Source organism: Rhinoderma darwinii, chromosome 1, assembly GCF_050947455.1.
Source record: "Rhinoderma darwinii isolate aRhiDar2 chromosome 1, aRhiDar2.hap1, whole genome shotgun sequence".
Lineage (NCBI taxonomy): Eukaryota > Metazoa > Chordata > Amphibia > Anura > Rhinodermatidae > Rhinoderma > Rhinoderma darwinii.
This window is the reverse complement of record NC_134687.1, coordinates 322,536,264-322,554,844: the sequence shown is the minus strand read 5'-3', so window position 1 is coordinate 322,554,844 and position 18,581 is coordinate 322,536,264. Positions and strand designations below refer to the sequence as shown.

Sequence of the window (18,581 nt, the reverse complement as noted above, 5' to 3'; positions counted from 1 at the left end):
TTCACGTGAATATAACTGTTGTCCCCGTCTTGTACCCCATGGTTAATTTTTTTTAAGCACTAGCTCAAAGGGGTTGGCCAGGAAACAAATATTTTCTAAAAAGTTTCCCCCCAGCCTTGGTTTGCCTTCCCTAAAACCCCCTACTAACCTTCTAACCAGTTTCTGTTTGATCTCCATCGTTAAAGAGGCTCTGTCACCAGATTATCAAATCCCTATCTCCTATTGCATGTGATCGGCGCTGCAATGTAGATAACAGTAACTTTTTTTTTTTTTTTTTAAACTATCATTTTTGACCAAGTTATGAGCAATTTTATATTTATGCAAATGAGCCTTTCTAATGGACAACTGAGCGTGTTTTCTCTTATTTCCATTGTGTTGTTAATAGAAGTGTATGATGCTGACAAACACTTCTATTCACAACGCCCAGCTAGTAAAACAAGTAAACACGCCCAGTTGTTACAAACACAATACACGCCCAGTTGGAAATAAGAGAAAACACACTCCCAGTTGTCCATAAGAAAGGCTCATTTGCATAAATATAAAATTGCTCATAACTTGGCCAAAAATGATCGTTTTTAAAAAAAAAACACGTTACTGTTATCTACATTGCAGCACCGATGACATGCAATAGGAGATAGGGATTTGATAATCTGGTGACAGAGCCTCTTTAACCCCTTCCCACGATTGGGCGTGACTGTACGTCCGAAATCAAAGTGATTTCCCGCAACAGGGCGTACAGTTACGCCCAAGCTTCAAACGGTCACCATGTCAACAGACATGGTGACAGCGTCCCGATCGCAACTGTCATAGACAGTTGCCGAGCAGGACTCGCGGGCACAGGACCAAGAAGAGTGGTCCCGTGCCGGCACGAGCTGTGATTGGCCAGTCAGTACTGACAGGCCAATCACAGCGCAGGAGCAGTGGTTTCCCGGCATCTCCGTCTCTGACAAGCTCATTCCTGTCAGAGAGCTTGTCAGAGACGGAGACTAGAAGAAATACAGTCAAAGAGTGAAAAATAGAACCAAAAAAACTCAGCGATCTGCCCCTTTGTGCCCACTAACCAGTGATCACCACCTTTGGTGCCCACTGGTTGTAAAATATATAAATTATATAATTTCAGTCACCCACAGTGTCCTTCTGCCGTGTGATCTGTGCCCAGCGATCACCTGTCGCAGTATCTGGTCGCCATCACCCTGCTGTATCGCTAGATTGCCCACTGCCCGAGTTCCCTGTTAGGTAGCAATGCCACTTCTCATTTAGTTTTCCCCCTGGTAGGTAGGGTACGCTTACTGCTTGAATACAGCAGGGTTGCTGTTCTCATTGCGCAGTTGAGAGTAGCGCTGGGTATATTTTGTAAAAAAAAGTTACAAAAAAAAAGTTACAAAAAAAGTTACAAGAAAAGTTAGTTAGTTCGTAGCTGAACAAAATTATGGCCAAAAGAGTCTACACAGCCGAGGAAGCGTATCAAATGATGTGTTCTGATACGACCAGCGCGAGTGAAGGTGAAGAGCAGTTCGTGCTTCCATCTTCCTCTGAATGCAGTGACTGAGTCTGCACCCCCCAGTCGGCGCAGAAGAGCCGTAGGTCCTGCTCTGCCTGATATGGCATGGGTAGCTGCGGACAATTATACCCCCCCAGGTGCCTGAGTTTACAGCCCCCTCAGGCATTCAAATTGACACTACGAATTTTAGCCCCATTGATTATTTAAAAAAATTTTTTCAGACACCCGTTTACAGTTAATGGTCCAGCAGACCAACATTTATGCGGACCAATTTATCGCCCAGAATCCCGACTCTTTATGGGAGAGGCCAAAATTGGACCCCCGCAAACGCAGTGGAATTGCGGAAGTTTTAGGGCTTATTTTTAAGTTTTGGGCTCATAAAAAAGCCCAGTATAAGAGACTATTGGTCCCTTGATATTTTATATAACACCCCCCTTTACCGCACAGTAATGACAAGGATGCGATTCGAAGCCATCGTAAAATTCCTTCATTACAATGACAATAGTCAGTGCCCACCCCCACAGGACCCAAATTTTGACAGGCTGTACAAAATAAGACCATTGATTGCCCACTACTCCCAAAGTTTTTCCCAAGTTTATACCCCCAAACAAAATATTTAGGTAGACGAATCTCTAGTCAGCTTCAAGGGTAGACTGAACTTCAGGCAGTATCTACCCAATAAAAGAGCCCGGTACAGCATAAAACTGTACAAACTCTGCGAAAGTGCCACCGGTTACACGTACTCTTTTAGGGTCTATAAGGGAAAAGACTCCCAAATAAATCCCCCAGAATGCCCCCCTTTCCTAGGAATTAGTGGAAAGATTGTATGGGATCTTGTCCATCCTTTGCTCAGCAAAGGATATCATTTATTTCTGGAAAACTTTTATAACAGTGTCCCATTGTTAAAAGTTCTCTCGTCCAGATCCACCTTGGCGTGCGGAACAATCCGCAGAAATCAGAAGGGCCTCCCCAAAACTTTGCTGGGTCAGATCCTAAAATTAGGAGAGAGCAGAGCTGTCTGCAGCGACGATATGCTCCTCCTGAAGTATAAGGATAAAAGGGACGTCCTTATACTGACCAGCATACACGACAGCAGAGGCAGTCTTGTCCCTGTACGCGGATCCACCACCCAAGTCCCAAAACCATATTGTGTACATGAGTACAACAAACATATGGGTGGCGTTGACCTGTCTGACCAGGTCATAAAACCATACAGCGCCATGCGCAAGACCAAGGTATGGTATAAGAAGCTGTCTGTGCATCTTACACAGATGGCTTTATATAACGCCTTTGTCCTATGCAGATACGCCGGCAGTGGGGATACATTCCTGCAATTTCAGGAAAAGGTCATAAAGTCCCTGATATTTGGTGACCAGGAAGGAGAGGGCAGTTCATCCGGCTCTTCCGTCAGCAGGATAATTCCCGGCAAGCATATCCCCACAGAAATCCCCCCCACTGAAAAAAAACAGAAGCCCCAAAAAAAATGCCGTGTGCGAGCCAAGCGAGGCATTCGTAAGGACACCACATACCAATGTGAGACGTGTCCCACAAATCCAGGCCTGTGTATGAAACAATGTTTCAAAATATACCACACCTCCTTAGATTTTTAATTTATTTATTCTTCATTCACCTTTTTTGTCTCCCATACTGGCCATGACCAATTATAATTTTTTTTACTGACCAGCTAAAACAAAACTAAAAATTCTCACTATACCAAGGACCCGAGGGAGTGTCTGTCTCATCCAGGTTTCAAATCTGGGTGAGAGGAATAAATCCAGATGAGATTGGTTGTCTCAGCAAATCTTTTTTTGCGGAGGCCTTTGATTTATTTTTTGGGCTGGATTTTATGGAATGGTGGGTAGGTTGGTAGTGGGACCTGCCATTCCCTCTCCCTCCATAGCGGGTTTTCCAGGTTGTCCTCCTTATTTACTAAAATTAAAGTATTTCTTATTATACCCCTAGATGAATACCTAGAGGGTTGTCACTTCACAAATTAAAAATTCTCACTATACCCCTAGATGAATACCTTGAAAGGTGTTACATTACAATCTATATATACCGCTAGATGGATTCTTTGAGGGGTTTAGTTTCCTAAATGGGGTCACTTTTCTGGGTTTCTAATGTTTTGACACGCCAGATCCTGTTTTCATGACACAGGGCAGTAAATGCCATCGTACTAGGCCTCAGATGTTGCATGGTGCTCTTTACCTTCTGAGCCCTGCCATGTGCTCAAACAGCAGTTTATCTCCACAAATGGGGTATTGCCGTATTCAGGAGAAATTGCGTAACAAACTGTGGGTGCTTTTTCTCTTTTAACCCTTTGTGAAAATGATGAATTTGGGGCTAAAGCAACATTTTCTTTGAAAAAAATCTACATTTTTTTTTTTTTTACTGGCCAGTGTATAAAACACCTGTGGGGTCAAATTGCTCACTATACCACTTGAAAAATTCCTTGAGGGGTGTAGTTTCCCAAATGGAGTCAGTTTTGGGGGGTTTCCACTGCACTGGCACCTTTAGAAATGCGACATAGTGCAGAGAAATCAATCCAGCACTCCAAAAGCTAAATGGCGTGCCTTCCCTTCCGAGTCCTGCCGCTTGCCCAAACAGCAGTTTATGACCACATGTTTGGTATTTCCGTACTCTGGAGAAGTTGCTTTACAAATGTTGGGGTGCTTTTCCTCATTTATTTGTTGAAATTTTGAGGTAAAGCTACATGGTGTTGGAAAATAATGTATTTTTTCATTTTCACTGCCCAATTCTAATGAAATCTATGAAACACCTGTGGGGTCAAAATGCTCACTACACCCATAGATGAATTCCTCAAGGGGTGTAGTTTTCAAAATGGTGTATTTTTTGGGGTGTTTCCTTTGTTTCGGCACCACAAGACCCCTTCTAACCTGACATGGTGCCTGAAATATAATCTAAGAAAAGGAAGGCCCTAAAATCCTCTAGGTGCTCCTTTGCTTCTGAGGCCGGTATTTCAGTCCAGTAGCGCACTAGGGCCACATGTGGGATATTTCTAAAAACTGCAGAATTAGGGCAATAAATATTCAGTTGTACTTCTCCGGTAAAAACCTTCAATATTACAGGAAAAATTGATTAAAATGGAATTTCTGCAAAAAAAATGAAATATGTAAATTTCCCCGCTAATTTGCTTTAATTCCTGTGAACCGCCTAAAGGGTTAAAAATCTTTCTGAATGCTGTTTTGAATACTTTGAGGGGTGCAGTTTTTAAAGTGGGGTGATTCGTGGGTGTTTCTAATATATAAGGCCCTCAAAGCCACTTCACAACTGAACTGTTCCCTAAAAAATGGGCTTTTGAAATTTTCTTGAAAATGTGAGAAATTGCTGCTAAAATTATAAGCCTTGTAACGTCCTAGAAAATAAAAGCATGTTCAAAAAATGATGCCAATCTAAAGTAGACATATGGGAAATGTTAGCTAGTAACTATTTTGTGTGGTATAACTATCTGTCTTACAAGCAGATACATTTGAATATAGAAAATGCTAATTTTTTGCACATTTTCTCTAAATTTTGGTGTTTTTCACACAAAAATATTGAATATATCGACCAAATTTTTTCACTAACATAAAGTACAATATGTCACGAGAAAACAATCTCAGAATCGCTTGGATAGGTAAAAGCATTCCCGAGTTATTACCACATAAAGTAACACGTCAGATTTAAAAATGAGGCGCTGTCATTTGGTCCAAAAGTGGCTCAGTCCTGAAGGGGTTAATGCTGCTGTTTGTTTACATCCCTTGCTTTTGTTCCTGTCTGTTTCCAGTCTTGTAATTCACCACACCCATGATCCCCTGCTGCATCTGAGGAGACCGCTTACACTCCCCCTTTCCTCCACAGCATCTCAGCCATCTGCATACAGGTCGTTCCCTGCTCTAATTACAGTCACAGGGTGATGGGGGCTATATACAGGGATGATGGGGACTATATACAGGGATGATGCGGACTATATACAGGGATGATGGGGACTATATACAGGGATGATGGGGACTATATACAGGGATGATGGGGACTATATACAGGGATGATGGGGACTATATACAGGGATGATGGGGGTTATATACAGGGATGATGGGGGTTATATACAGGGATGATGGGGGTTATATACAGGGATGATGGGGGTTATATACAGGGATGATGGGTTATAATTTGTGTGACCTTCTGACATCTAGCCACTATATCTCCATGACCCAAACGAGTCCATTTAGCAGTCGTGGCCCACTCTGGGGATTTTTGTATTTTGCTTTTTGCACATATACATTTTTTATAGTATTGATGGATTGTCTTTTGCACGGTATTTCTAGTATATGTGGTTTTTTTTTACACTTTCTTATATTTATATTTTTTTACTATATTTTTGCACTTTTTCATTCACTTCATTTAATTATTTGCACAATTTTTACATATCATATTTTTTCATTTTTTTCAGGATTGTCACCTTATACACTTTGCATATAGATACATATATATATAGTTATCACTATTTCCTCACTTTGTCTTCATATATATGAACATGTTCCCTATTTTTTGTGCTGTTTATTTATGCTTATTAATGCATGTATATATATATATATATATATATATATATATATATATATACATATACACACATATACACACACACACACTACCGTTCAAAAGTTTGGGGTCACCCGGACAATTTTGTGTTTTCCATGAAAACTCACACTTATATTTATCAAATGAGTTGCAAAATGACTAGAAAATATAGTCAAGACATTGACAAGGTTAGAAATAATGATTTTTATTTGAAATAATAATTTTCTCCTTCAAACTTTGCTTTTGTCAAAGAATGCTCCATTTGCAGCAATTACAGCTTTGCAGACCTTTGGCATTCTAGCTGTTAATTTGCTGAGGTAATCGGGAGAAATTTCACCCCATGCTTCCAGAAGCCCCTCCCACAAGTTGGATTGGCTTGATGGGCACTTCTTGCGTACCATACGGTCAAGCTGCTTCCACAACAGCTCTATGGGGTTGAGATCTGGTGACTGCGCTGGCCACTCCATTACAGATAGAATACCAGCTGCCTGCTTCTTCCCTAAATAGTTCTTGCATAATTTGGAGGTGTGCTTTGGGTCATTGTCCTGTTGTAGGATGAAATTGGCTCCAATCAAGCGCTGTCCACAGGGTATGGCATGGCATTGCAAAATGGAGTGATAGCCTTCCTTATTCAAAATCCCTTTCACCTTGTACAAATCTCCCACTTTACTAGCACCAAAGCAACCCCAGACCATCACATTACCTCCACCATGCTTGACAGATGGCGTCAGGCGCTCTTCCAGCATCTTTTCAGTTGTTCTGCGTCTCACAAATGTTCTTCTGTGAGATCCAAACACCTCAAACTTCGATTCGTCTGTCCATAACACTTTTTTCCAATCTTCCTCTGTCCAATGTCTGTGTGCTTTTGCCCATATTAATCTTTTCCTTTTATTAGCCAGTCTCAGATATGGCTTTTTCTTTGCCACTCTGCCCTGAAGGCCAGCATCCCGGAGTCGCCTCTTCACTGTAGACGTTGACACTGGCGTTTTGCGGGTACTATTTAATGAAGCTGCCAGTTGAGGACCTGTGAGGCGTCTATTTCTCAAACTAGACTCTAATGTACTTGTCTTGTTGCTCAGTTGTGCAGCGGGGCCTCCCACTTCTCTTTCTACTCTGGTTAGAGCCTGTGTATGCTGTCCTCTGAAGGGAGTAGTACTCACCGTTGTAGGAAATCTTCAGTTTCTTGGCAATTTCTCGCACGGAATAGCCTTCGTTTCTAAGAACAAGAATAGACTGTCGAGTTTCACACGAAAGCTCTCTTTTTCTAGCCATTTTGAGAGTTTAATCGAACCCACAAATGTAATGCTCCAGATTTTCAACTAGCTCAAAGGAAGGTCCGTTTTATAGCTCCTCTAAACAGCAAAACTGTTTACAGCGGTGCTAACATAATTGCACAAGGGTTTTCAAGTGTTTTCTAATCATCCATTAGCCTTCTAACACAGTTAGCAAACACAATGTACCGTTAGAACACTGGAGTGATGGTTGCTGGAAATGGGCCTCTATACACCTATGTAGATATTGCATTAAAAACCAGACGTTTGCAGCTAGAATAGTCATTTAGCACATTAACAATGTATAGAGTGTATTTCTGATTAATTTAATGCTATCTTCATTGAAAAAAAACTGCTTTTCTTGCAAAAATAAGGAAATTTCTAAGTGACCCTAAACTTTTGAACGGTAGTGTGTATATATATATATATATATATATATATATATATATATATATATATATATATATATAGTATTTATTTTTCAATTTATTTATTAGTATGAATTATTTACATTTTTGTATTCATACGTATGGTATTTATTTATTTTTATATGTATCATTTGTACATTATATATAATAAAATTATTTTCTTTATGTATTTATTTATTATTTTTTCCATTTATGTTTCATATGTATTTATTATTATATATTATTTTTGACAGATATAACTTTACTTTTGTATTCTAGGTTGTATATTCTTTCTTTTTGAAATTATGTCTGTATGTGGGATTACCATATTTGCTATATCTTATGGCATTGCTGCTATTTTTTATAGCGTCTGTGCACTATTTGCACAGGCGCTGTGGTTGCCGCTTTCCAGAGTGTCTTATTGTGTGTAGACGTTACTATGGTGACGTGCGTCCATCGTAATTTGATGAGGTGCATCGTCACGACATAGACACGTGACGCTTTCCGGTGATGTGGGACTTGCATCATGTGCACTGAGCGCCGCCTGTATGTGCAGTCCACAGGTGCTATCAATCGTTCTTTGCCGCCATCATCACTATTTAAACCCCCGGGATTTAAATTATTGTCAGCCTCCTGACGAAGCCAGTCTTGGGCGAAACGCGCGTCGAGGCGTCTTTTGTGCTGTATCTCTTCACGTCCCCTGCCTTCCCCATATCTATAGGTATGTCTTTTCTACTAATTCTCTGATGTTACATGCCTTAGCTTTTGTGTATATGCGCTGTTATTCCTGGAGCGCATGTCTGCTATATATGTGTTTCACCAGTTGTCATCTATTGGACATATATAGCTATTGTGTATATAATTGCCTTTTTGGCTATTATAATATTTTTGTATACATTTTTGATTTTCATGGTATGCTAGGTATGGGACGTTTTAGACTTTGGTGGTCTCTGTTCTCCTGATGGTATGTTGTCATCTATACCGCATCGTTATTGCTCACCATGTATGACCCGCTTTATCCAATTATATTTATTACTGTGATACCATGTATTGTTATGTATTAATAAAGATTTATATATTTTTTACGATATGTGGCAGTGATTTATCCTTATATTCCATTGGGGTGTTACGTATCCTGCGCTTGTGTGCTTTTTAGGTTGTTTATGATGGGGGTTATATACAGGGATGATGGGGGTTATATACAGGGATGTTGAGGGTAATACATACGGATAATGGGGTTATAAACAGGGAAGATGGGGGGGTTATACACAGGGATGATATACCTCCATTATACCGGTATACAACCTGTATGCAACCCCCATCATCCCTGTGTATTACCTCATCATCCCTGTATATAACCTCGATTATCCGTGTATTACCTCATCATCCATGTATAGAACCCGCCATCATCCATGTATAGAACCCACACCATCCCAGTAAATAACTGCAATCATCCCTGTGTATTACCTCATTATATAACCCCCATCATCCCTGTGTATTACCTCATCATCCCTGTATATAACCGCCATTAACCCTGTGTATTACCCCATTATATAACCGCCATCATCTCTGTGTGTTACCTCATAAACCCTGTGTATAACCCCCATCATCCCTGTGTAATACCCCAGTATATAAACGCAATCATCCCTGTGTATAACCACCATCATCCTGTGTATTACTCCATTATCCCTGTGTATTACCACCAACATCCTATACAGGGATAAAGGCGTTTATACACAGCGATAATGGGGGATAATGACCCCACCATTCCTGTATATAACCCCCATCATCACTGTATTTATATAACCCCCATCATCCCTGGATTTATATAACCCCTGTAATAACTGTATATACCATCGGGTGGGGGCACCGCGGGGGGAGTGGGCGATGAGGGGCAGGCAGTGCAGGTACTGCGAGAGAAAGGAGGAGGGGGTGTGTACTAGCAGAGACGACATCCTGTGTCTTTGCTCAGCCAGGAGAGACGGCACGTCATCAACTAGGTTTACAGGCAGTGGGCCGGGCGGATGTTTCATGAGCTCTTCAGAGCTCCGCCTCTGGTCCCACTGCCTGTAAACCTAGTTGATGACACGCCATGCTTCAGCTCTGCTGGAAGTGCTGGCGGAGCAAAGACACGGAACGTCAGAGGAAGTGAAAAATTTACTCTGGTTGAGGTCACGTGACCGCACATTAGAAGTAAGTAACGCCACAAGAACTAAAGACATTATATTAGGAAGTTAACTGTACATGTCACATTACGTTAAAACAGAAATAAAATGTATTCCTGGACAACCCCTTTACCTTTTTTTAAACATACATTAAGAGAGATAGGGAACTAGAATATATTACTAGTTAACGCTTACCTTTTCCTGATCTGTAGCTCTGAGACTTAGATAATTCAGCACTTGAGGTTCCAAAACACTCAAAGATTCCAGCAAAGCTGGGATGAGCTTTGGGGTATGAGGCTTCAATAATTCTCCAGCACTTTTACTTATTTTAACCAGCGTGTTGATACTAGGAGGAGAGATAAACATGTGACATTCAGTTTAGGCTTTGTTAACATCTGCGGTGAGACTGCGCTCATGTGTTCCTTCGGAGCTTTCGGTCAGGGGTACCCATGAACGGAAACCAAACTAAGAATCACCATCGATTTCAAAGGGGACGAATCCGTTCCAAATGGTTTCCGTTTGTCACCGTCGTATAAGGGTTCCGTCGTTTTGACAGAAGCAATACCGTAGTCGACTGCGCTATTCATTCCATCAAAACGACGGCACCCTTACACAACGGGGAAAAACGGAAACCATTTGCACCGGTTGCGTCATTATTGAAATCAATGGTGATGCAAACGGAAACCTATGGTTTCGGTTTGTTTCAGTTTGGATTCCGTTCATGGGTTACCCTGACGGAAAGCGCCGAAGGAACCCATGAACGGAGCCCCAACGCAGATGTGAACGAAGCCTTATATCAAGGGTAATAAGGCTACGTTAGACAAAACAAACAAAACACAAATATGCCATTATACTGTGCTGAAGTAAAAAAAAATCAAAACAGATGTTCAAAAAGTAAAAATAAATATTCCTGCAGATATGGACCCTGTGAACAGTGCCTCGGGAATAAATGATAACTCGGTATTTATTAGTGTGTTATAGCATGTCTAGTGCTCGGTTATAAGAGCCGGATCCCTGTTTGTTATGTATGGCCAATAAAATAATGCTTATTGTTACATTTTAACCCCTTCACGACACCCATACAGCTATATACGTTCTAACTGCTAATTCCCTGTGCAGTTATGACGTATATAAACATTCGCAGCCTGGAACAGGGTTTAATGTGTGCAGTGCTGCTTCAGTGTAAGCAGCGCTGCACTTTCATGTCTGCCGGGACTTCGAGATGCCCAGAATACATCCCCGCTATAGATAATGCCACCTAAGCTCCCTCTAGGACCAGAACCACCGATCAGAGCGATCTGGTCGGGGATTCCGCTCCTAGAGGGAGCCGTGACGTTGTCTCTGTCCTTATATGGATAGTGATGTCAGGGGCTCCCTCTAGGAGCGGAGTCCGCACCCGTGTTGCCGACGCTATTTATAGGTGGCGCTATCTACAGGGGGGGTGGCACTATATGGGCACTACCTACAGGGGACACTGTGGCGCCATCTACATGGGAACTATGTGTTGCACTATTTGGGAATAATCTACAGTGGGCACTGTGGCACTATCTACATGGGAACTGAGGTTTTTTTTGTCCCAACCCCCTGAAAACAGCAGACGCATAAAATGCATCAATTTTTTTAATGGCCATGAAAAACGGATGGTAAATGGCCAGGAAATGGATTCAAATTTTGATACACCGATACAAAACAGTTGATCAGTTTTAATGGCCTTTTTTTTCATGTTGTGTGAACATAGCCTTATAGCCTTCTCCACTCTCCCCGCTCACAGCGATCCAGGCTGACAGAGAGAGAGAAGACTAATTTTTACAGAGCTGCAACAGTGTATGTGCGTGTGTGTATATATTATATATACATACAAATACACACACACACGTAATAAAGATAAATATATATTTAAAAAAAATTACAAAAGTGCTTATTTCCCATTTTTGTGATTTGTCTGCTCATAATAAAATACACATGGAATTAGTTAAACTAATCTAGAAAATGAAAGCCTCGTGAGTCTTGTAAAAACAACAAAGTAAAAACCCTTGTGATATTCAAAGAGGTTGCAAAGATATTATCGCTTAAAGAAGTGCATATCAGAAATAGAAAATTTGACCTGGACACAGGCATCAATTACCATTGGTCATGATAGGGTTAATAAAAGAAAAAATTAAAAGGTGTTTTCCAGCCAGTAAAAATTGATGTGTCAGGGGCCAACTGCTGGGACCCCCAACGATCAGATGTTTTGAAGGGGGTGCAGCGCTCGTACGAGCACTGCACCCCCTTCATTTCTACTTGATCACTGTGAATCTCCGAAACGCATTAAGCGGCAATTAACAGGTACTGCAGGCTTTTCTCCCATTCACTTCAATGAGAAGCATGCTGATAGTCTAGTACTAGCCTTCTACAAAGAGGGTAAGAATGATTAGCCTGGTGCTGGTAATAGAGGTATAGCCTGCATAGGAGGAGCCAACATTTCCTTTACCTACTGTCTTAGTGACAGGCACTATTCTCAAGGTGCAGTATCTCTAATCATGTGAAATCAGAAAAACGTAGTTTAGTAATTCATCTACAAAAAAAAGTTGAGTTGCTGTACAAATAAATGTAATTTAGCCATTTTCACATCCGCGCTATAAATTTAATTTTTCTGTTCCATCAAAGGACCAGAAACCTGAATTTGATGCTGTGATGCATCGGTCACATGGCCGACACCAATGGCCCTGATTGACTTTAATGCGGTCCGTCATTTAACCCGTAAAATGAGCACAGATTTCCGATCTTTCACGTCCGGAAAGCACTTTTTTTTTTTTGTCGTCCGTGTGCTGTCCGTGATTTTCACGCACCCATAGACTTCAATGGACGACAAGGTGCGCAAAGACGCACCAATATGGGACATGGTAAGTTTCACGCAACAGACACTAGCTGTGTGAATACTCACGCATGTCTGAATAACCCCATTGAAATGAATGGGTCCGTATGGTGTCAGTTATTTCAACGAACAGCACACGGACGAGTATTACGCTCGTCTGAATGAGCCCTAAGTAACAATTTTTTAACAGTTACCAAATGCATTATTGGATTAATTCTATATGTAAAACTCGATTGTGTAGAGGACTTGACATTCACACTACACTCTAGGCCACTTACCTAAGAGCCCGGACTTCAGTGACTGTGCTCATAATTCCCTTGTCCAGAAGGCATGGTAAAAGTACAGAAACGGTTTTCTGACCAGCTGCTCCTTTGCATGGTTCACACATCCTTATGCATACCTTATGGGGCAAAGGAAAATTGACAGAAATAAGTAAGATCTTACTTAGCGATCATTACATGACCACCAATACTTTGGAATTTTCTACCATATTTTGTATTTTTTTTTTTAATAAAAAGGTCTATCTAGTGGTGCAAGTTTCAAAATACTTATTAAAAAATATTTAACTTTTTGAGATACAGCTGCTTTGTATCCTGTATACAGAGCAGCTGTATTGTGCACGAAGACCTGAATCCGCCAAGTCTGCGGGACTGTCTTGACACGCAGGATCCACCTGTTATCAATCACATCTAAGTTATGAACTTAGATGGGATAGACAGCAACCCGCTGACACTGAACCCATCAGTCCCGCGGACCTGACCGATACAGGTTTCAGAGCTAGATACAGCTGCTCTGTATACAAAGCAGCTGTATCTCAAAAACGGAAAATAATTTATAATATAAAGTATATTGAAAGTTGAACCAATCACACTGATAGACATTTTTAATAAATAAAAACCAAAACGATTTCAAAAGGTTTACATAGCCTCATTGTGTGAGTCACGATAGCAACATATATATGCACATAGTATAGATTAAAGGTTTTTTTTCAAAATCATAAATTATCACCTTGCCACAGGATAAATGATACTTCTCTGATGCCTGGGACCCACACCAATCATGAAAACAGGGCTCCCGAACCCCCAGATCCTCCTCACTGCACCCCCAGCTTGAATGGGGAAGCTGTCGAGCATGCGAATGCCGCTCCATTCACTGTCTATGTGAATGACAGAAACAGCCGAGTACAAAAACATTGAATGGAGCAGCAGTGCGCATGCAAAGCATAATCTCGCTGTAACCTGTCATTTACAGCGTGATCTCGCGAGATTACGCTTGCTCTGCTGTAAGTACCACAAAAACATTACCGAAGTGTATGGATTGTGAATAGACATCCTGTCCTGGCTGGAAGAAATGTCTATTCACTGTCTAAACACTTCAGTAACGTTAATGTGTCCGTATAAGACAGCACATACTGATCTAGCAGGATCCCTATGTGCTGAGTAAATGAATAGAGAGAAGTGTATGACGCTGAATGGTCAGCGTCATACACTCCTCTGTACAACGCCCACTTGTTCTAAAGTAAATACACGCCCAGTTGGGCATTAACCGCTTCCCGACCGCCCACAGTAAATTCACATCGGCATTTGCTGGGCTCTGTGCAGCGCCGACGTGAATTCACGGTGGGTGTTAAAAGCGCGATCCGGGTGTCCCAGAGTAGCGCTGAAACCCGGATAGCGCTGTTAACCCCTGCCTCTGGTCCCGGAGACATGACTGGGACCTAATTGATTCAGGTCCCGGTCATGTGATCGCAGGGAAAGTTTGTTGTAGCAACGAACTGGAAAGTTTGTTACTGCAACAAACTGGAAAGTTTGTTGCTACAACAAACTTTCCCGGGGACCGATTGCAGGTGCTGCAATCGGTTATAAGGCAGAACCGGAGGCCATGCACAGCAGCCTATGAGAACCAGCCGGAGGCCGGTCCTCATAAGCTTCCTGTCAGTGTGACTCTCAGCGTCACACTGACAGTGTATAATACGTTACAATACCTAGGTAGTGTAATGTATTATAGCAGCGATCAGTGCTGCCAGTCTTCAAGTAAAACAAGTAAAAAGTAAAAAATAAAATAAAAATGTTTCATAAAAGTGTAAAAACAAGTTATAAAAGTTACAAAAACAAAAAATGCTTTTTTTCCTATAATAAGTCTTTTATTATAGGAAAAAAGTGAAAATGTTAAAAAAAAGGACACATATTTGGTATGATCGCGTTCACAACGACCCAAACTATAATATTATTTTTCCCGCACGAACAACACCGCAAAAAATAATTAAAAAACAATGTCATAATCACTATTTTTTTGGTCATCAACCCTCCAAAAATATAGAATAAAAAGTGATCAAAAAGTCGCATGTACCCTAAAATAGTACCAATAAAAACTACAACCCGCCCCGCAAAAAACAAGCCCTTACACAGCTTTTTTTGACTGAAAAATAAAAAAAGTTATGGCTCTCAGAATATGGCGACACAAAAAATAAATAATTTTATCGAAAAGAGATTTTATTGCGCAAATGCCACAAAACATAAAAAAAAACTATATACATATTGTATCGCCGTAATCGTATCGACCTGCAGAATAAAGTAAAATGTCATTTATAGCGCACGGTGAAAAGTGTAAAAAAAAAAAAAAGACAAAAAAGTCAGAATTTGTTTTTTGGGCACTTTGCTTGCCAAAAAAATCTAATAAAAAGTGATAAAAAAAAAAATCACATGTACCCTAAAATGGTACCAATGAAAACTACAGATTGTCCCGCAACAAATAAGTCCTCGCACGGCTCCGGTGAATAAAAAATAAAAAAAGTTCTGGCTCTCAGAATATAGCGACAGAAATTGTGCAGTGTCCAAAAGCGGATAAGATCGGGCGCCATTTATCAGTGCGACATTGGCCACATATCTGCGGATTATTATTTATTTACCGAATTATTATACCCTCTTATTATGTCATGATGTACTCTGCCCAATTTACACATACCCCCACATCATAAACTGAAATACGAAATAAGCTTACGTCCACATATATGATATTTTATATCCGGGAGAACCCGCTCAACATTGTACGAGGTATTTGTCTTCAGTGGCACAACATATTGTGCATTAAAATGGCATATCAGTGGAAAATTGTAATTTTCACTTTGCACCATCCGCTGCGCATTAACGTCTTCGCGCACCACGACTTAATAGCATGTCGTGGTGCGGGGGGTTATATATGGAGCGGGCTCATGCGCTGCGCCCGCTCCATATTTTGCAGGTGTCCGCTGTGTATTACAGCTGACATCCGGGACTAATGGACAGGAACAGCAATCGCGCTGTTACAGGAGCCTGTAAAAATTATATTATACTGCAATACATTAGTACTGCAGTGTATTGTACCAGGCGACCTAATGATCGCTCGTTCCAGTCCCCTAAAGGTACTTTTGGGAGGTTTCCACTGTTTTGTTACCTCAGGGGCTTTGCAAATGCGACATGACACCCGAAAACCATTCCAGCTAAATTTGAGCTCCAAAAGCCAAATATTGTTCCTTCCCTTCTGAGTCTTGCCGTGGGTCCAAACAGCAGTTTATTACCACATATGGCGTATTGCTGTAATCAGGACAAAATGCTTTATAAATTTTGGGGTGATTTTTCTCCTTTATTCATTGTAAAAATTAAACATTTCTATGTTTTTTCAGAAAAAAGTAGATTTTCATTTTCACGGCCTAATTCCACTAAATTCAGCAAAAAACCTGTGGGGTCAAAATGCTAACTATACCCCTAGAAAAATTCCTTGAGGGGTGTAGTCTACAAAATGGGGTCACTTTTGGGGGGTTTCCACCGTTTTGCTCCCTCCAGGGCGTTGCAAACGCGACACGGCACTGAAAACCAATCCAGCAAAATCTGCACTTCAAAATCCAAATGGCGCTCCTTCCCTTCTGAGCTCTGCCGTGGGTCCAAACAGCAGTTTAGTACCACATATGGGGTATTGATGTAATCGGGAGAAGTAGCTTTACACGTTTTGGGGTGCTTTTTATTCTTTATTCCTTGCAAATATAATTTTTTTTAATATTTTTTCAGAAAAAAAAGTAGATTTTCACTTTCACGGCCTAATTCCACTAAATTCAGCAAAAAACCTGTGGGGTCAAGATGCTAACTATACCCCTAGATATATTCCTTGAGGGGTGCAGTTTCCAAAACCGTGTCACTTTTGGGGGGTTTCCACTGTTTTGGCACTACAAGACCTCTTCAAACCGGACATGGTGCCTAAAATATATTCTAAAAAAAGGAGGCTACAAAATCCACTAGGTGCTCCTTTGCTTCTGAGGCCGGTATTTCAGTCCATTAGCACACTAGGGCCACATGTGGGATATTTCTAAAAACGGCAGAATCTGGGCAATAAATATTGTGTTGCGTTTCTCTGGTAAAACCTTCTGTGTTACAGAAAAAAATGTATTACAAATGAATTTCAGCAAAAAAATAAAATTGGTCAATTTCCCCTCTACATTGTAAAAAATGTTTTACATCAGTTTGATTTTAGTGTTTTATTAAAAACTTTTATATTTATTTGTGTGTTTGTGTTTTACTTTTTTTTATTTTTGAACTTTTTCTTCCCTATGGGGGCTGCCATTTTTTTTTCCATTTCTGTATGTGTCGATTAACGACACATACAGACATGGAATACGGCAGCTACAGTCCCATAGTGAATGCGAACGGGGCCCGTTCCATTCACTATGCTGTACGCCGTCTGTGTGGGAACGGCGCATGCGCCGCTCCCACACAGTCCAAGTTGAACTGTGCGCCGTCCGGCGCCATTTTCCTGTAGATCGGAAGTCGCGGCCGGACAGTAAGATTACTACTTCCGGTCGCGGCTTCCGGACTTGTGCACTTGGAGCGGCGGTAGCAGACGGACCGGAGGGAGCGGCGGCGACTGGAGCAGGTAAGTTATTTCTGTGTATGTAAGTGTTTTACTGTGTGTTTACTACTGTATGTTAACCTACTACACGGTGTGTTAGCTCAAAAAATGGCGACACACAGTGTAGGAGGTTTGACCGTTCAATCCCCTCATTTCTCCCGGCACTAGCCAGGATAAAGGAGGGGGGGGGGATTCTGAGAGCTCAGTAGAGCGAGTGAGTTTTCTCAAATTTTGCAGCATAAAGCAATGTGGTTGCTTTACCACATGCAATGCTGCAATTTTGGGAATTGCTCCATCTAGTGACCAGCACTGGGAAATATTATAAATTAGAATCTAATTTATAATATTTCCTGACTCGTGAAAAAAATTAAAAAAATTAGAACAATGTTTAATCACCTATACACTAATTGTTTAACTAAAAAAAAATAAACATTTTTTTCTAGCGTCACATTCCCTTTAATTCCTGTGAAACGCCTAAAGGGTTAAGAAACTTTCTGAATGCTGTTTTGAATACTTTGAGGGGTGCAGTTTTTAATATGGGGTGATTTATGGGGTCTATCTAGCACATAAGGCCCTCAAAGCCTCTTTAGTACTGAACTGGTCCCTGTAAAAATCGCCTTTTGAAATTTTCTTGAAAATGTGAGAAATTGCTGGTAAAGTACTAAGCCTTGTAACGTCCTAGAAAAATAAAATAATGTTCAAAAAACGATGCAAATATAAAGTAGACATATGGGAAATGTTAATTAGTAACTATTTTGTGTGGTATTACTATCTGTTTTACAAGCAGATACATTTAAAATTAGAAAAATCATAATTTTTGCAAGTTTTCTCTACATTTTGGTGTTTTTCACAAATAAGCAATGAATTTATTGACCAAATTTTTCCACTAATATAAAGTACAATAGGTCACGAGAAAACAATCTC

At 40.8% G+C, this 18,581-nt stretch overlaps 1 protein-coding gene across 1 annotated transcript in view; it reads right to left on the bottom strand.

Annotated features, from left to right (window-relative positions):
• Positions 1–18,581, bottom strand: part of ECPAS (Ecm29 proteasome adaptor and scaffold) — a 143,208-nt gene that overhangs the window by 43,788 nt on the left and 80,839 nt on the right. The window contains exons 34-35 of the mRNA XM_075825614.1: positions 13,058–13,179; positions 10,118–10,268 (exon numbers count right to left, since the gene is read on the bottom strand). Of these exons, the coding sequence (XP_075681729.1) occupies positions 10,118–10,268; positions 13,058–13,179 (273 nt within the window). The remainder of the gene's footprint in view (positions 1–10,117; positions 10,269–13,057; positions 13,180–18,581) is intronic.